The 20859-nt window shown below is 35.7% G+C and overlaps 1 protein-coding gene across 3 annotated transcripts in view; it reads left to right on the top strand.

Annotated features, from left to right (window-relative positions):
• rb (adaptor related protein complex 3 subunit ruby) overlaps positions 1-20859 on the top strand; it is a 445832-nt gene that overhangs the window by 320742 nt on the left and 104231 nt on the right. For 2 of the 3 annotated variants that reach the window (XM_090381954.1, XM_090381953.1), the window contains exons 19-20: positions 3585-3663; positions 15897-15994. In XM_090381954.1, coding sequence (XP_090238080.1) covers positions 3585-3663; positions 15897-15994 — 177 coding nt within the window. The remainder of the gene's footprint in view (positions 1-3584; positions 3664-15896; positions 15995-20859) is intronic. The other variant, XM_090381955.1, reaches the window with a different exon arrangement.

Genomic DNA, 20859 nt, shown 5'->3' with positions numbered 1-20859 from the left:
TTGAGAAATTAGAACAAGTTGTCTCAGTAGCACAAATTTGTGAATTTACGGCATAAAAAAACAAACTGTTTCTGATATCCGTAAATCAGAGGCCAAATTGAAACATGATTTTATATTGTACAGTACTGTATATTGTATTAAAGTTGCTTTTTTTTTTTTTTTTTACATTAAGAACAATAAAAAATGCTCCCCCCCCTCCAGGTTACATGCGATTTAATGGACTTTTGGCATTAACGGACACCCCTTCTTCACTATTAGTCCCTTATATCGAGGGTTTACTGTATACATATATATAATACATTCTATTGGCTTAGTAATTTAGCCTATAATTTTCTTAATGCATCATAACTTTTAGGATATTAACATTCTTTCTCATATCTCTACTCTCTGCACTTCTTTTTCAACTATCCTCACCGTTCTTATTACTGGCACTTGTGCAACTTTCACATCCATTTATGTACACTTTATTGAATATATTAATACAAACTTTTATATATATATATATACTTATAGTCAGTAGAAAAAATAGTCTGTTTATATTTAGATTAGTATATATCTACTGTTGGCTTCTGCATCCTGATAATTTATATACATCCAGTGCATATTTTTTCTCTGCCATGAGTCTCATCAGTTCATCTGACATCCATTTAAGTCTAAGCCTTGAAGAGCATCTCTTAGTGGATACTCTTCAAGTATCCACTAAGAGATACACAAAAGCAAAAACCCTTCCTTTGCCCTTGACAGTAGTTACATGTTTAGGTTAATATCACATAATAAACTGTAATCACTGCCACTTAGTGAGCCATCTGCAGATTCTTAATGCATGAAGGGAATGGTCATCCAGTAAACCCACAAAAGTCTTGCTATAGTGTGATTTACAAACCCACAGGGTCCAGTAAACACCTAGAAAGTTAAAGTCACTCATCATAAGACATGCAGATTTACTGGTCCACCCCTTGTGTCTGTACAGCTGTTTGTTATATCTGTTGCAATCATTTGGCCTATAACACACCTATACTCTCATTTTTGTTTTCCCACTGCTTATATCACATCAGGCTGATTCAGTATTGCACTGGCTACTCTTGTTCACTGGATGCACTGCCTTTGATTTTATGTGCTTCTTAGTTAATAAGCACATAAAATCACCTCTTCTATTTAAGTATATCCTATCCCTGTAGAAACAGTCTCTCCTGTTAACAAGCACGCACCATGCTGAGGAATTGTACCCCATGAGCAGAATTGTACCCTTGCAGAATCTCTCCACAGCCAAATTGATTGAGAAGGCTCTCATCATGTACTCCCTCATATCGTGTCTGGGCAGAAATGCAGACACTTTCAATTTTAATCGTAACTCATGGCATTTTTCTCAACATTGCTCTCTACTTGTTAATTAACTCCTCAGATCTCTTACCCTTAATATTATTAGTACCAATGTATACATCATCACCTTTTGTGCCCTTAAAAGATGCTAGCCACTCTACAATGTGAACAACTTTAGCCCCATGGCAGATACTCTGGTACTGTTCCATCTGTCATTTTTGCACAATGTTTCTTGTTTCCCCAACAATTGGGCCATAAACTGTAGCTGCTTCCTGTGTGGATCTCTGCTGCAGAGGATGCCATTCAAACATTGGTGTGGGCTGATTGATGGTCCCTCTCTTTTCATCTGATGGCATCAACCCTATTTTTCAGGCCCTCATAATCCCATCAGAATGCTGAATTTGCACTTAATCTGCTCATGCTCTTTGTAATGAACACATACAAAGGCATCCCTATGGCTGTATCATGTCCTGCTAAAGGTAGCTTTGCCAGAAGGCACAAGTAACACACATAGCATAATCCTTATTGCAGGGAAGAACTACCTTCAAAATTTCTCACCCAAACCAAAGCATTCCTACTACTTTGAGCTCTTTGCTCTGCTGCTCTAGTCTGAGGCATGATTTTATTCTAAATTTAATTTAAAAACTACTCACAAAACTAAGAGATCAAAAAATATTGCACTCCACTAATCCCATTTATTTGATGGCAGTACAAACTATGCTAATTTAGATTATGTTACGTGATATGTGATAGAGTTACATTATAAAACGTTTCTGTTGCCATAAATTTATAGTGTTAACAAAACACTTTTGATACTGATTACACTGCTACAAAACTGTAAAAACCTCCATGTAGGGCCTATATCAATACTATAATGATGGCAGCAGAATTTTGTTTGTTCTTATATTGATACAAAACAGTGGTAGCAGAAGCTGACTTTGTTTTTGTTTTTCAAGCAATTTCAAAGGCCACATAATGAACAAATTCACCAACTTAATTATAGAGTCACAAATAGTAACTACCCTACTAAATTTAGTAGTTAATTAAAAGTTACAAATTTAAAATTAAAAGTTACAAATCCCCCTCCCAAAAGCAATCAAGCAATGAAAAAAGGTTCCACTTAGCAGAACCCTCCCTAAAGTGTTGCACTTCAGCATCTATCAGCTAACTACAGGTTCAGTTGAAGAGAATTTTAGAAATTCCACCATTTGCCAACAGAATTCAAACCTAAACCTCTCCAAATGAGTGAAAATTGGTGAAACCACTATACTGTCATAGAGGATGCCTTTTTAAATATAAGCAAATTTTTACTTTGCATGGTTTTAAAAGTGATTTTTTATGGTTTTCCTAAGAAAACCATAAAAAATCAGTTAGTAACTGAGCTTGAGAACCTTCCAGGTTCCTTGCCAGCCCTTTGTAACTATTTAAAAAGTCAGAGAGCAGCAAAGCACTGCCAATTCTACATAGTTTTGAATTTCACACTGTAGAATTTGTTTACAGTTCAAGCTTACTTGCTTTTCCTCTCCCACTAGTTCTGTAAATATCTGCAGTCTTACATGAGTTGGTGTTGAAAGATTTGTTATTGTTTTTGCATAAGAAAGATGAGAACATGAAATATGATATTCACTCAAGATATCTACAACTCAGTAACACGGTGCATAATTTTAAAATTCCACACACTTTACAGCATACAAAATTTGAAATAAATTTCGAAATAAGCCTGAAACTAGAGGCAACTAATAGTACATGTATATACATGTTTTTTAATTAAAAAAAAAATATAAACATAATTAGAAGAAATATATATACATGCAGATATTTGAAATTTTGTGTGTTTAACAGTGTTTTAGACTAGAAAATGGAAGTCTAAAGAGGCATGTTTGTATTTATTATGACTGGATTTTTTAAAAAAAGTTTTTTTTTAATTTCTTTTAGATATGTTCTTGGTTTTTCCTAGCATATTTAAAAACAAAAAAAAAAAAAACAACAACTCCATTTTGGAAATGAAACTAACAGATTCAGGTTTATATTTTATGTTTGAAATTTGGTTTCAAACCCTTTATATTAAATATCAAATTATTTTTCATAATGAAATATGATGGTCCCATATTTTTTTAGAAATAGAATTTTAGCGGCACTATAATTCCATACATTATGTTGGCATTAATTGAATACGATTAATTAAGTGAATAAGAATAATCTTTAAAACAACGTTTCATTTTTGGTGTATTGCATTAATTTTAGTAATATAATAATATTTGCAGCAGCTTCAAAGGAAATCAAATCAAAATGTGCATAATAGAAAAGAAAAATCCCTTGATTTGCTCTTAGATTTAGATGACTGTGAGTATACATTTTGGATCCAATCTTTGTTTTAGCAGATTGTTTTAATGCTTATTGCAGGAAATAATTTTCATTGCTAAATACAGAGCCTTTAGTAGAAGATAACTGTTTATCTAATTGATGAAACTTGATAACCATTATCATTGTTATTATTTCTTCCTTGTTATTTAATTTTGCTTTTTTATTTCTCATATGACTTTATCTCTACTTATTCCCTGTTAAAGTTACTTTTCAGTTGTGTTCGAATAACTTTAGTCAACAGAATTAGACTTTTTTTTGCCCCATCAAAGATGGAAATACACTTTTCTAAACCAGTTTTGTGCATTGATTTCAAATATGTTCTTGGTTTCTTCCTAGCATACATAGTTTTCATAATATGACTGCTTATAATATCAGTACAAGTTAATTAAAAGTTAATTAATTAGGTCATTAATATACAAGAGGAAAAGAGTGGGGGAAAGAACTGAACCTTAAAGGACACCGGCATTACTGGAGAAGTTAGAAGACAAAGCCATCTACCATCACCCTCAGTGAGTGGTGAGAGAGAAAACTGGATAATCAATTATGAAAAACAGTTGGCAAACCATGAGATGGCAGCTTGTTTAGAAGACCTTTATGTCAAACACAATCAAAAGTCTTTGAGATGTCAAGAGCAACTGCTTACGTTTCACCAAACTTTTTCCATTGAATTTGTCCATAAATGGGTAACATAAGCCAGAATATAACCAGTGGATCGACACTGATGGAATCCATACTGGCGATTGTTGATCAGACGGAAGGTTTCTAGGTAGTTTAACAGTTGGCAGTTAATTGATTTCTCCATTACTTTAGAAAGAGTAGAAGTAATTGCAATGGGACAATAATTGGATGGGAGGGATTTGTCACCCTTTTTAGGAACTGGTTGGATGTGAGCAAATTTTCAGGAGTGCAGGTTTTGAGAACAAGTGGAGAAATACCATTGGGACCTGGAGCTTTCTTCCCATCAAGATTCGTCAAAATCCTTTTGACGGAAAGCCACAGGAGGCATTGAATGGAGCGTGTTGGCAATGGTGGGAGGTGTTTTACCAAGATCATTAATACATGAGTTGGAGAGAAAATGGGATGCTAGCAGGTCAGCTTTGTCATTGGCTGAAGTGACAATAGAACCATCTGGTTTTGACAGAGGTGGGAACGGCCAATAGCTTTGGCAAGAGATCAGAATGCTCAGCTACCATTAGGGCAAGAAGCAAGTTTTCTACTCTTAGCCTGTTCAAAATCTAGTTTGGACTGATTAATAATTGTTTTATAATTGTTGCGAGCTCTTGTGTAGGCAGAAAATGAAACTGAAGAATTGGAAACAAGCCAATTATGATATGCAACATTCTTCTCTTGAACAGCCTTAGCACATTTATTGGAAAACCAAGGTTTAGATAAAGGACAAGATTTTAAGGTGGAGTGTGGAATAAAGGATTCCATTCCTACAATAATAATTTCACTGACACGATCTGAGCAAATGTTGATATCAGAAGTTTTGAAACAGTAATCCGACCAAGGAAAAGAAGAAAAGAAATCTTGCAAGTCATCCCATTTTGCATTCTTTTAATGCCAAACAACACGAGGTTGGGAATATCCATGAGATAAAGGCTCCATTGGAGAAGAGACAATCACCAAGTTGTGATTTAAGGTGCCTAAATGACTACTTAATTTTACCATGTACTTAGAAGGGTTGTTTGTGAGAAAAGGATCAAGCATATTGGCTGTATGGTTAGGATTGTCAGATATTCTGGTAGGTAAATTAACAATCTGTGTGAAGTCATCAGTAATTGCAAAAGTCTCAGCATCTCGACCAGCTGTGTCTGTGTGACTATGAAAAGGAAGCCAGCTGGAGTTCTGAACATTAAAATCACCAAGGAAAATTACCTCACTGTTAGGAAAGCTGGACTGGAGAAAGTAAAGTTGCAAAGAGAGGAAGTCAAAAAGTTTCAAGTGATTAGTGGAGTTGGGAGAAAGGTAGAGACAACAGATGAATTTGATAGAATGAGATAGAGAGATTTTAAGCCAGAGAAGATCGGATTCCAATCTGATCGTCTCTGGAGATTCCAAATTACCAATTCTTTGACAGGGAATATTGGAATGAACGTATGCACAAGTACCATCTTTGAGGTGAAAAGAATCATACAGCGAATAATTGGGCAAATGAGATGAGCAGTGGTTGAATCAACCAATAACTGATATTCTGTCAGAAAAAATGTATGGGTTTTGGCAGACTCTAAGTGGAAATGGACAGCATTGAGATTAGAACCAAGACCACGTATATTTGTCATTGTTGTTTAGGAGCATTAGCAACTAAGGCCATATTGCTCTGGGGATATGCGGTGGTCATTCCCTGACCTTTCCGCATCCTCTGTATTTGGTGACTCACAGGCTCGAACCCCGGTCTAATCAAGAAGCGTGTGCTATGCACTGCTTCTCCTGCCCACCTGGCTATGGAGGCGCCGGCACGTATATTTGTGAAATGAACTAGGAAGTGTTTGGGAGATTTAGATCTTTTCGCAAATAAGTTTCCTCTATTAGTTTGACAATTCATGGTGTATTCAATAGTAAGAAAAAGTGCGTTTGAGGGGACATGCTGTATGAAGTAATGAAATTTTTGGATATGGCGTGCACCTGGTAAGAATATAACGTAGCCAAGTGGTCAGGAGCGAGAGTGCATAGCACACGTTCCTTGAGTGGACCAGGGTTCAAGCCCGTGATTGCTAAATATGATAAATATTTGTATTGACGATTTATTGTAAACTCTACTGACTTGGTTGTCGTGCTGGAGTATAAACAGTCAATTTAGAAAATTTAAAAAATATACTCAGATCCTCGACATAATGTGGCCTCGACAATGTTCTCCCCATACACACTACTCGGACTCCCTCCAGTCACTATCTGGCAGAGTAGAGGTAGCAAGATTATACACTGGCTGATCCAGAAGCCTCCTAGAGAGTTACCAATAGGTTCTATCTGGTGTACTAACTAGCGGCTGGCCTGCGAACACCGTTTTAGAGTTGTACCCTTGAAATATAAGGAAGTTTGGATCGTGCCATGGTGTTCATCATAACCTCAATAGACGTCAGTCATACTTAATGATGGAAGAGATGGGATAGGGTTAACCGGAACTTACACCACTTCGTCTCCAATAAACAAAGTGGTGGTATTGCACCATTTGATGAGAGACATCTACCACCTAGTATTGCCTGGTAACACAGAGGGGCAGCATTCCTCCATGTGAAGTGGGCGCCACACCTTGACCTCTGCTTACATTGGTTCACACCTGGGTTGTCACCCACAGTGTGCTTGTGCATGGGGGTTATACCCAGGATTACTAACAGTCCCACCATCGTGAAGGTGCAAGCAGAGGATTTAGCTTTCACAAACAGTCCAGACTTTGCCGAAATTAGGTCCACTTGACTTGAGTCTCACCCGAACCTCAGTTCCATCAGCGTTTTAGACCCCCAGGTAGCAAGAACAGATTGTCTGGCATATCTGAGAGAATGTCTGCGACAGCCTCAAGTACTGTCTAGAGAATGCTATAAAAGCTGTATACAGGCAACTCTCGGTTTGCCAACATTCACTATAGCGAACATCCCAATCATTCAAAATTTCTTAAAGTCGCCAATAGATAGAGATCTTTATAAAATGAAATGCCAAACATATAGTGAACATGAACATAATTGTAAGATTTAAATAAATAAACTTTTAAAAAATGTATTTATTATAATAATTATCAGGAAATTGTTGAACTGGGCAATAAAAATGGACCTTGACCTTGATGTGACTGATGTGAGAGAGCTTTTGGACTCGCATTTTGAGAAATTAACAACCGATGAAATAATTGAAATAGAGACAAATCTAAATTCTGAAGTAACAGAAGAACCTGACATTCCACAGCCTCCCAGAACATTTACAAGGCAGAAAATGGCTGCAGCTTTTAAATCAATTTCTTAGGGGTTGGCATTCATTGAAGAAGAAGATGCAAATATGGAAAGAATTGCAAAAGTGAAAAGAGGCATTTATGACTGTCTAGCATGCTACAGTGAGATTTTTGAAGAAAAAAAAAAAATCTAACTATGCAATCTTCTATAAAAACAAAAATGTGGAGAACCCAGCTGTTTCTTCATTATCAGACACCCTTCCATCTACCTCATCTGCACCTAATGTCACTTATGTGGAAAATATTGAACTTTGATGAAGATATCGACAAATAAAAGTTGAATATATATGTATGTACAGTGCATATATTATGTTAGTTTTTTTTATTATTTTTATTTTATTTTACATTATGTATCGTATGTGATAAACCATAATGCCTACATACATTATAATAAAACTGTTGTATAGACCATTCGATGTTTAGCACATGGTTTTAATGCTTTAAAATGGCTGCTAATGTATCGTGCTAATGTAAACGCTCAGGAATGCAAGATACACATACCGAACAATGTCTTGGAACGGAACTTGTTCGTAAACCGAGAGTTGCCTGTACTTGGTTCACAGTTTTGTATGTTCTTTGATTATGTTTAAGTTATTTTATCTAGTGTACATTTTCTTTTTGTGGAAAGTACTAAAATTTTTTGAAGATTATTCATGCTGAATTATAATGCAGCATGAATCATCTTCAAAATTTAGTTCGTGAAAACTTCAAACAATTTAGTTTTGTTTTCACAAACTAAAAAATTTTCGTTTGTAAAAACAAAACATTGTCCTTAGTATGTTTACATACACATACAGAATGTGTTCTTGGTGCACCAACTGTGACACACCACTTGGGTCAAAGTTCACAAAATTTAGAAAATCCAGTGGCAGATCCATTTCTATCTCGATAAGTTATAAACATTTCCTTCAAGTTGCTGAGTAGTAGTTGCATTTGCATTTGCATTTTTATTCCATCTGCATTTCTAATGGAAATGTAATCTTTCTTTCCAGGGCATATCCGACTAAATTCATCATCTTCAAAATATTCCATCACCTTTTGCTTTACTTGCTCAGAAAGCTTTTTTCCTAGCTTTTTTCCAGGTATGGCCATGATTCCTTCTGCTTTGTTGTCTAGCTTTCTTGACCATTCTTTCTGAGACACTAAACTCTTCCATTATTTTCTTTATGGACCAACTAACTGGAGCTAGTGTTAATATTTGAAGCATTGACTTGATACCATCAACTTTTCTTTCAATTCTTTCAGCAGCTCATTGTAATCTAAGCAATTTCCACACTGATGACTTGCACTACCAACTTGCATGATGACTTGCATTACCAACCTACGGGGACATAAGTTCAAATTAAGAAAGGACAGATGTAGAATAGATGTGCGGAAATTTGCCTTTAGCCAGCGGGTGGTTAATTGCTGGAACAAACTTCCATCTCTCGTTGTGGAAGTTGATAGGTTAAATAAATTTAAGGAGGAACTGGACAGGCATTTGGAGGGAATGGTGCGATTTTTTTTTTTTTTGGCTGATGCTGCATAAGCTCCTACACTTGCTTTCTTGCATCATGTGCCACTACTTCTACTACTACTACTACTACTACTACTACTTGGCTCCATGATGTCATTTGGATCCAAGCCACCAATAGATGCAATTTTACTGGCTATTATGAGGGTGGTTCAATAAAGAATCACTCTGACCTAGCTGTAGAGGTGCTAGCCTGTTGATTCTTGGCACAGGTTTTAGTCCTTCTCTACATAGCCTCCATGCAGATTTACATATTTTTCCCATCGATGGATGAGGCTACGGATGCCATTTTTGTAGAAGTGGTGAGGTTGGTCTTTGAACCATGACTCTGTTGCAGAAATGAGTGTCTCGTCGTCAGGGAAGTGGGTCCCCCGAAGAAATAATTTGAGGAAAGGAAACAAGAAGTCTGATGGTTCAAGATCGGGTGAGTAGACTGGATGAGGCAGTATTTCATATTCACAAGTGGCCGCTTGTGTTGTTGCAATTTCAGAAGTATGAACTGAGGCATTATCTTGAAACATTCTCACCCCTTTGGACAGCATGTCACGCCTACATGTTTTCATTTTCTCCCGTAATTTTGTGAGTAAGTTGGCATAATAGGCACCTGTAATTGTTCTACCTTTCAGCAGGTAATCAGTCATTATTACGCCTTTTCTTATCCCAAAACACTGTCAGCAAGACCTTTCCTGCTGACGCTTGGACCCTTGCATTTTTAGGTGGTGGGAACTATGATGTCACCATTCCATGGACTGCTTTTTACTTTCAGGGTCGAAATGGTGTATCTAACTTTCAGTCTGAGTGATTAGACGAGAGAAAAAGTCTTCCTCATTTTTTTGGCACAGGGCTAACAACTCTTGTGATTTCTGTTGTTGATCAGTCTTCTGGAAACTAGTCAATAATTGGGGAATCCATCTTGCACTCAATTTCCGTAAATGGAGTTAGTCATGAAGGACTGTTTGAACAGAGCCCACACTAATCTTCACCTCCTAGGACAATTCATGCACAGATATCCAGTGATCTTCCATGATTAACGACTCCCTTTTTGTGATCATGCTGTCATCAATGGCTGAATGGGGACGACTTGGAATGGGCTCAGATTCTACCGATGTCCGACCACACCTAAACTGTCTATGCCAGTGCTTCACAATGCCATGGGATGGGGCTTTGTCCTTATATACAGCAGTAATCTCCTCGTGGATTTCTTTAGGAGATTTCCCCTTCAAGAACAAATACCGGATTGCAGCTTTGGCTTCAACTTTGTCCATGATGCTACTTCATCACACATTCAGCTCTGTAAGAGAAAAACAAATTAAGACACAGGGCTGAAATTTTACACCTTTAGTACAGAGATACATATGATGCTACACACAAAATATCATGATTCTGCGATATGTGGAAGTAGGTGAGGGCAATTCTTTATTGAACCACCCTCGTACATCTTGTACTTGACTTGCCTTCCTTTTAGCATAGCCTTGCTATGCTAAAAGGAAGGCAAGGCAAGGAAGGCTAGCATAGCCTTGCTATGCTAAAAGGAAGCCAAGCCAAGTCTCTCTTAGCCATTTGCTGAAATTTCAGAGGAGAAATACCAATAGCCATCAAACTTGTGTTCAAGCTTTCAGTCACATCCATTTTGTCATCATGGTCTGATCCAGATGAAGTTGATGTTTCTGTTGCTGCTTTTCGGCTGTTAGAATCTTTTCGGCATGATGGGCACAGCTTCTGGACTGGTTTTATGTCTACCGTTGTTAGATCTTTCAGGTAGTCTGCCATTACAACAATTGGTTGTAATCTTTTTTTCACTATATGTTTCTTCTGGAAAGGATTGCAACATGAACGTTTCAAAAATTCGCATTTTGTCAAAAGCAAAGCTTCATGATGTAGACAAATTGTGTCTTCTTCACCCAGTTTTAATCCACAATGTTGACCTATCAGCTGTTTTACTTCAAATTCAAATTCTTTAAATAATTTTAACCCAGTTTTGCATATATAGGATAGTACATGATATTTAGAATCATCCATATGACTGATGGTACATGAATCCAGCTTATCTCCAGCAATATCTTCTGATTCCATGGTTTTCATACTGACTAATAAGTGTGAACATTTCTGCAAGCAATGAAAACTTAATTAACTTTATTACAGTCAAACAATAAAAAATAGAGGAAAAAAAATAAACAAACTGTTCATCATGAAGATAAAACACATTAATAACAGCATGGTTCAAATATCAACTATTTATACTTTTTTGTATGATTCTAGAATATTCCAGAGTTCTAGAATGTTTATCAGTTTTTTTTTTTTTTTTTTTTTTTTAATTCAAGGATATTATAGAATATTCTATAATTCTTGGGCATTCTTCTAGAATATACTCTATTTCTAGATTATTCTAAACCTTAGGCAGGGTTAAGGAAGTGTTCTGCAACAAAAAAGATCTCACAAAATAACAATATGGCACATAAAACTACTTGATGTTTAGGCTTAATTTTAAGGCCTTAAGTGCAAAGACACAAAACAAATAAACCGTGATCCTTGTAGCTGAAACTCTGCTCTTTCCAGTGGTGGAAAAAACGAGAGAATTGAAGGTGTCCCACATTAAGATATTTGTCCCTTAAGATAGGTCAAATTTGACTTTCAAATTTTGAGTCAATTTTTGAGGGAAAATATCTCAGCCAGAAAACAAGTATAGCAGACTCGATTTACCAGGTTCGGTTTAACCTGGCCACTTTAAGACTCCAAAAAAAAAAAAAAAAAAAAAACACCCCAACCAGAATAGGTATAAACAGATGTTTTGCAAGTCATAAATTAGCGACAAGCAGGGCGTTATAAAGTCATCATTGGGATATATTATTATTATCTTGCAACCCCTACGCAAAAAAAAAAAAAAAAAACGTTTACTTTGTTTTAGTGTGTTGCTTTGATTGTTCTGTTTCATTGTACCGCAAAGAGAAAAATTTTGTTTCATTTATGTCAGGGATAACAAAAAAAATTTTTTTTTGTTTAGAAATCGCAAAAATGATGGGTAAACGCAAATGAGTTGCGCTTTCAATTAAACAAAAACTTGAAATTATTCAAAAGTTTGAAAACGGTGCATCCGTTAAATCTCTAAAGAACCGGTATAATGTCGGTGACCAAACCATACCTGACATTGTAAAAAATAAAGGGAAGCATCGTTATTGGACACGCGAGTAGTGCATGGTAAGTTTTTTATCTATCGCCATATTTTTTAAGTAGGTTGCTGAACATTTTTGGATGTACTGTACCCTAGTAAGTCTCCGACTTACGTAACTTCGAACTTACGTTATTTATTTTTTTCTTTTTTAAGATTGTAAAATTTAAAACATAATAATAAGCAATCAATAAAGACGATCACAGCACATGGGATTTGGAACCACAAGCTTAAAAACAGGAATGAAGAGAAAAGATTTTTAACATTTATTTAGGTTTTTTTTTATATGGCTGAAGATTTCAGTGAAGGGGACACAATTTCACCATAATAATGTAAAATCCCACAGAATTCCAGCCATCGGTATTGCAAATGCAATACGATCGAGTTTACTACCCTTTTATAATGAATTGCACTAACAGAAAAGCCCAATAACCCGGAATGTGCAAATTGTTTTATGGTTGTGACCTCCAGAAAGGTGTTTTAGTAAAATGTGAGCTCGTGTGGGGTGATAATAGTGAGTTTTTGCCTTAACCCTGTGAAATTCTTTACATAAAATTTCATTTTGACCATTATCATGGTGCCGACTAAGAGAATAAGTGACAGCGGTACTAGTAAATCTACCAAAAAAAAAAAAGAAAAAAAAAAAAAAAAAAGAAAGCAATCGATTTGGATCAGAAAATTAAAATAAGGATGTTTGAAAATAAGGAAACAAGTATCGCGCGGAATTTAGATTTGTCAGTGTCAACAGTGAACACAATAATAAAGGAAAAAGACAGAATACGAGAAGCGGTGAAGGGATTGGCACCAATGAAGTCAACTATGATAACCAAGGCTACGAAATACATATCAGTTTTTATTGTACAATTTCTTCCTTTAATGTTTTCTTTTCTTATGTGGCACTCCACAACTTCACCACTGTCCCCAGATAAAGTTTTTAATTGAACTAATTAAAAATATATAACTATTTTTCTTCATTCTTCTGAGGATATTATGTGGTTTTTGTAATTTTGGCATATCACAGATTAGGGGCAATATTTTATTGGTCATTCTCTAGTTATGTAAAACTCAACTTTTCACTCGCACATACTAGCAAGAATTTTGTGGACTTATTGGAAACTGATTTCTACAGCAATATGTTAGATAGGCAACAAGAGGAAGCAGTATTCTTGATCTGATTATCAGCAGCCTTTGTGTGCATTAAGAAACTGCAAGTAAAAGGCCTACTGAGTGGTAGTGATCACAGTGTGCTGATATAAGATTTACTTAAAGTCAACTACAGTCGAGAGTAAAAGGAAAGGCTATTACTTTCATAAGGGTGACTACAGTGGTTTCAGACAGTTTTTAAATTCTGTGCAGTGGGACTAACTGATGATATTACCAACAGCAAATTCTAAATGGGAAGCATTCAGATAAGTAATCATAGAAGTGACTAGGCTTTTTATACCAACTAAGAAATAGTCTTCAAATCGTAGACCTAAATGGATGTCACATGAAACTGATGATATTTGTGAAAGAGATGAAAAATGCATGGGATGCGTATAAATTATAAGGTGATACAGACAACTATAGTAGATATAATCTAGTCTGTAATCAAGTCACAAAGTATGTTAGGCAGGCTGATGCAGATTATGAGAAATCTCTGGAATAGATTTGTTTGCTTATGTTTACTGTAGAAGGAAGGGGTTGAGTCACATTTACCGACTTGATGTCGATAGTTTAACTGTTATTGAACTTGCTCAGGTTGTTCAAACGTGAGGAATTCTTTAGGGATTGGGATGCCAGAAGTGTATCAAACTCTAACAGGGAGCTAAAAGGTTTTGTGGTTTTGTAGTAATTGAGATCAAAGTGAAACAGAAATTGTTGATACTAAAATCACCTGGAGTAGATGGATCTATCCAATTATATTAAAGGAGGCAGCAAAGGGGGTAAGCAAATCCTTAGCCATAATTTTCGGGTCACCTTTAAATTCAGTAGAGGTACTTATGGACTGGAGATGTGAAAATGTAACCCCAAGTCTACAAAGGTGGATCAAATGTGACATGAGTAATTACATACCCGTTAGCTTGAATTCTGTACCAGGCAAAATAATGGAGTCACTAGTTAAAGAAGTAATGCAGGGCCATCTAGACAGGATTACAGTTATACTGCAGTGAATAGCATGGATTTGTTAAGTGGTGATTTTGTCTGACCAATTTGATTGGATATTATATGCTTCAGAATGCTTTTGATACTGTTGCACATAAACAACAGTAGAAATTGACATAATGTGGCATTAAGGGTGAGTTACTGCTATGGATAAAGGAATGTAGTTGAGTTGGAGAAGACAGAGAGTGGTTATTAATAGGGCACTGCTCTTCGTGCTCTGCTCTACATAACAGTAGTTATTAGTAGAGTCCCCCAGAGTTCTGTGCTGCCCCCATTGTTGGCACTGCTCTACATAACAGTAGTTATTAGTAGAGTCCCCCAGAGTTCTGTGCTGCCCCCATTGTTGTTTCCTATATTTATTAATGATTATGAATATCAGGCTTAATGTCTAAGTTGGCAGATAATACAAAGGTTGACATGGCGGTTAATGACTGTAATCAGTTTAAGCTACTGCAACAAGATCTAGAAAAATTAGACAGATGGGCTTAGAAATGGCAGTTGTAGTTTGACATTGACAAATGCAAGGTACTGCATATGGGAAGGAATAATTGTAAATTAATGTATGAATTGTGTGGTGTTACAATCTGGGTAGTGGGAAATGAAAAAGTCTTGGTGGTAATTGTGCAGTCAGATATGAAGTTCTCTGAGCAATGCAAACAGGCTGCCAGGACAGCTCATGGGGATTTGTCAGTGCTATACAGGAATTTTGCTAGCAGGAATAAGGAGGTGTTTATCCCATTGTATAAGGCAGTGGTCAGGCCACATTTTGAGTATTGCATACAGGTAGAGTAGAGTGTGTTTAGTTTCAAATGGCACCAGGGGGTTCCCCCATCTCCGCGTAGTATACATTGTGGGTGCAAAACAGAACACTGTCAATGCCAGAGGTTTAAAAGTGTATGGATTTTGTATATGTGTAGTGTCGTGTTACCATTGTTCCTCTGGTCATTTAGCCATTGGGCCCCTAATGGGACCCAACGTTGTCCATACTTTGCCCTGTGGAGGCAGACCAGGTACACCAGTATTATAGTTATTTACTCTGGCAGGTCTTGCCACCCACTTGCATATAGGTCTGGACTATGCTCATGAGGAGGCATAAATTCAATTTGAGAAAGGATAGTTGCAGGTTAGATGTATGTGCAGAAGTTTTCCTTCAGCCAGTGAGTGGGTGATTGTTGGAGCCAAGCTTCCATCTCTTATTGTAGAAGTGGATAGTTTGAAAAAATCCAAGGAAGAACTAGACATTATTATTATTTATTTATTTATTATTTATTTTTTTTTTTGGCTGATGTTTTAAAACTTTTTCTTGCATCATTTGCCACTACTGATACTAATTTGAAATATGAAATAACAAAGATTTAGAAATTGCAAGCTATAGTTGATCTAGTTAATTCCATACTTCATTAATGTTTTTCATATTCACAGTCTTATTGTAATGTTTGATGTCTTTCTAGTTAATGTTACTCCTGTGATTCAACCACCTACAGGCTCTGTTACTCTGACTCCAACTTCAAGCATAATTGAGAAGCCAATGATGACTTCAGTTTTACCTGTAAGTATTACTACTGCCTCTCTTTCAGAATGGTTAAATTCTGCAGTTCACAAAGCACAAGTTTCATTTAGAATTTAGAAACAGTTGATAAACAGGTCAGAAATACTTTGATTTGGGTATTAGGCTGTATGAAAGGTTTAATGTTGACCTGCATTGTAAATTTATATAGGAAAAGACTGAAAGATCTGGATCATTAGAGAAGAATCAGTAGATATATTGTTTTTGTAGAACATTCTTCGAAGAATAGTCTGTATTCTTGCTTGATCTGTTTTAGATTTTACTAAATCCACTAAAAAAAAACAAAAAAAAAAACAGCTCTGTTATTGATTATACATTGGTACTCCCATCCCATAGTAAAGAAAAATGTGGAATTCTAAATTGATGTTAATGTTACTTGTAATGGTTCAGAAATATATATATAAAAATTTAATATAACCAAAATATTAAGAGTTGTAAACCCAGAAATCATAATTAATTTGATAAATGAGCTTAAAAAGTGACTTATAAAAGAATGGATTGTGTGTGTGTGTGTGTGTGTGTGTGGTTGAAATTAGTTTCAAATAAATAAGATTTTATTTGACAGTAAAATTTCTTGTTTATACTCTGACACAATCACTACGTCAGAGGAGTTTACTACTAATTATGATTACTTAAATTAATTACTTTTTATGACTAATTTTGATAATGATTACAATCATTAATCAGATTTACTAGTTGTATGGGCTTGAACCAAGGTCAATTGAAATGAGTGTACTACTGCACTCTTGTATTTGACCATTTGGCTCCTTCAGGCCTACAAAGACGTTCTTGGTTAATTATGTACATTTGAACTTCTTCTATAATGGAGTGCCTAATTTGCCTTAAAAATTTTGTTATAGAGAAATTTTCCTATAGAGGAAAACTAGCTGTTTCCTGCATAATGCACCTTCAGACAGACCCCTCTAAAAATGATAACATAAACAGGAGTACGGTGCATGTAGTGAGCCTCTGACTACTTTTGGATTAGGTAGGAAAGCTTATTAAAATTCTGCACTTTTTAACTAAGAATAATGTATCCAAACATATTATAGAGCTCTCTTCCTTTAAGCATATGTGCTCTATTGTATGTATATGGTATGATATGCATCAAGAGTGAAAAACTTGTGCAAGTGGGAACGTAGGTAGTCATTGGTATAAGTGTGCTTGTAATGAGATTATTCTTATTATTCAATTTTCTATTTCTTCAGTAAAAAGTAAAAATGATAGCTGTTGACATACTAAAATTTACTCTGATGTCACTCAAATAAACAACTGTATTTTAATTGCATTATGTAATATATATATATATATATATATATATATATATATATGTTTTTGAAACTTTACAGGATGATTTACCTGCTTGTGGGTAGGGATTTGTCTTATTTCTCAAGATTTGTTTCCTGTTTTTGTTTTTTTATCACTGCTCTAATTGTGAATCCAGCTAAATTAAATTATGATAGATAGTTTTAGCACCCTACCCAATCTAATTTTTGTAGAATATCCACTATTATTTCTAACAAAAAAATTTTAGTCACATTTTTATATTATTATTCATTTACCACATAGTGCACAATTTGAAGTACCCACTGTGTGGTAAATGAGTAAGAGTACATGAATAAGAGAAAGAATGCAAATAAGCAGTAAGTCATGATCATGGCTGAGTGGTTGAGTCTAAGTATAGAATTGCTCATATTCTATGTTTTAATCCATATAATTTTTTTTTTTTAATGAAAACTTCAAACACAAAAGGTTTTAGAACCTGTCGTAGTTTGTACTATGCATGGGTTGAACATTGAGAAGACAAAATAAGATACTTGTTCACATAAATTTGAAATTTTTAGATTGTAATTTTCAGAAAATACACATGAAGAATGGTTATTCCACAAAATGAAAGTTGAAAGGATAAATAAGGAAGAAGAAAAGTTGGTTTGTGAGATTAAAGTTAGATGGTAAGTGGATGTTGACCGATTGTGCCACACATTTGGACTGGGTTGGAAGAGAGAGGGAGAATTATAGTAGCCAATTCAGAAGAACAGTGACCATGGAATTATCTGTAGAAAAAGCATGCAGCAGAACAATGTATAACACAGTAAGTGGAGAGACTTTGTAAGATATAGATGGTCATTAATTAAGCCAACCGCTCTCTTTTGAATGGAGTTTAAAACTAAGAGAGGTTATGGGTGCATTACCCCAGATGTGGGAACAGTATTCCATGTTAGGGCAGATTTGAAATTTGTATAGAGTGATCAGGATAATCCCTAATAGAGATATGATCTTGTCTAGAAATCTGAGTATCGTAGAAGATGAGCATAGGAGCAGATAATCCTTTTTGCAAGATATAAGACAGGACTGAGTTTCAGATGGATTGAAATTAACTAAGTTACTTTTGTCACACTGGAGAATTTTCTGGAGATCAGCAATTTAAGGAATTGGTAGTGGATATTCGAGAAGTTTAAGCTGTTACTGCAGAGCAATGTTTCTCAAATTGGAGGACAGAATATAATGTACTATCATTAGGAAAACTATGTATAAGATTGCAAGTCAGTGGAAGTAGGTAATTAATATACAGGAGTGAAAGAGGGAGAAAGAATTAAACCTTGAGGAACACCAGCATTAGTGGAGAAGTTAGAAGGCATACAGTCATTTACCATCACTGGATACCTAATTGCAAAAACACAGTCTGTGAAATGGAACTCATTTAGAGAACCTTTATACCAAACACAGTCAAAAGCTTTAGAAATTTCAAGAATGACTGCTTGAGTTTCACCACACTTTTCCATTGAATTTGTATATAGATCGGTAACATAAGGCAGTATATCATCAGTGAATTGACACTTTCAGGATCAGTATTTATTGGCAATTAATGGAAGATCAGATGAAAGGCCTCAAGATAGTATAGGAGTTAGTGATTAATGAGTTTTTCCATTACTTTATAAAGAATACAAGTAAGTGCAGTGAGATGATAATTGCATAGGAGGAGTTTGTCACCTTTTTTTTTAGGAACTGGCTGGATAATTAATACAAGACTTAGAAGAAATGTAGGAGGCTAGTAAATCAGTTTTATGTTTAGTTCAGGTAGCATTAGAACCATCAGGTTGTAACAGAGGTGGAGTACAGAAATCTTTGGCAGGAGACCAGATTGCTTGACTACTGTTTGGACAAGAAACAAGTTTTCTACTCTTATTCATTCAAAATCTAGTTTTGGACTAATTAGTAACTGCTTTATAATTGTTGCGAGCCTTGGTGTAGGCAGAAAATTAACCTGGAGATTTGATGCAAGTTAGTTGCGATATGCAACAGTCTTATCCTGAACAGCCGACTTTAGCACATTTTGAAAAACCAAAGTTTGGTTAAAGGACAAGATTTTATGGTAGAGTGTGGAATATGGAATTTCACCCCTACAAGAATAATTTCACTGACATTGTTCGAGCAAACATTGACATCAGAAGATTTAAAACAGTAATCCAACTAAGGAAAGGAAGAATATAAATTTCACAGTTCAACCCATTTTGCATGCTAGTAATGCCAAACAACATGAGGCTGAGAATGGCTACAAGAGAAAGGCTCCATAAGAGAATATACAAAAAAAACCATCACCAAGATGTGATGTGAGGTGACTAGAGGACCACTCACTTTGGCTGTATACTTGGAAGGCTTGTTCGTTGAAAAAAAGATTGGGTTTGATGTGTAGTTAGGATTATCTGGTATTCTGGTAATAAAATGAACAGTCTGTATGAGAAACAGAATCTTGACCAGCTGGGTCCATGTGACTAGAAAATGGAAGTCAGCTGGAGTTCTGAACATTAAAATCACCAAGGAAAATTACCTCACTGTTAGGAAAGTTGGACTGGATTAAGTCAAGTCTCAAAGAGAGGAAGTCAAAGAATTCCAAGTGCTTAGTGGAGTTTGGGAATGCTAGAGGCAGCAGATGAATTTGGAAGAATGTATTAGAGAGATTTTAAGCCAGAGAAGATTGAGGAGATTCCAAATTACTAAGTCTCTGACAAGGAATATCAGAGCAGACATATGCACAAATACTACCTTTGAAGTGAAAAGAATCATGCAGTGAATAATTAGAACAATTGAGATGAGTAGTGGTTGAATTAACTGATAATTGGGATTCTGTCACAAAAAGTAATTAGAGCTTGGCATACTGTAAGTGTATATGGACATCATTCACATTGGAACTGAAATCACATATATTTGTGAAATGAACAAGGAAGTGTTTGAGCAATTTAGACCTTTTCAAAGATAACGTTATTCTATTAGTTTTAATATTCATGATGCATTCAGTAGTAAGGACCTGTTGTTTGAAGTAATGAAATTTTTGGATGTGGCATATACACGGCAAGAATATATCCAGCTCCTTGACATAATGTGTCCTCGATAATGCTTCCCTGCATACACTCCTCGGACTCCCTCCAGTCACTATCTGACAGAGTAGAGGCAGCGAGATTGTACACTAGCTGGTCTAGAAGCTTCCTAGAGAACTACCAATAGGTTCGGCTCTGTGGACTATCTTTCAAATAGCCTGCAAACAGCATTTTAGAGCTGTACCCTCAAAATGTAAGAAACATTAGATCTTGCTGTCATGCCTGCCATAACTTCAAAAGGTATCAGTCGTACGGCATGATGGAAGAGATCGGGGTTGGCATAGCTTTGCTCTGGAGCTGCCATCTAGCACTACCTTTTAACAATGAGGGGCTGCATTCCTCTGCCCAGTTCAGCTACAGTATTTCATGACCTTCATATAATAGGTGCAGTATTTTGGGACCTTCATTTACATTGGGGTTATAGCCAGGATTACTAATGTTCCAACCATTGTGAAGGTGCAGCCAGAGGAT

Source organism: Mastigoproctus giganteus, chromosome 9 (genome assembly GCF_048544385.1).
Source record: "Mastigoproctus giganteus isolate SK-2022 chromosome 9, ASM4854438v1, whole genome shotgun sequence".
Taxonomy (NCBI): Eukaryota; Metazoa; Arthropoda; class Arachnida; order Uropygi; family Thelyphonidae; genus Mastigoproctus; species Mastigoproctus giganteus.
This window is presented reverse-complemented; position numbering and strand designations above follow the sequence as displayed.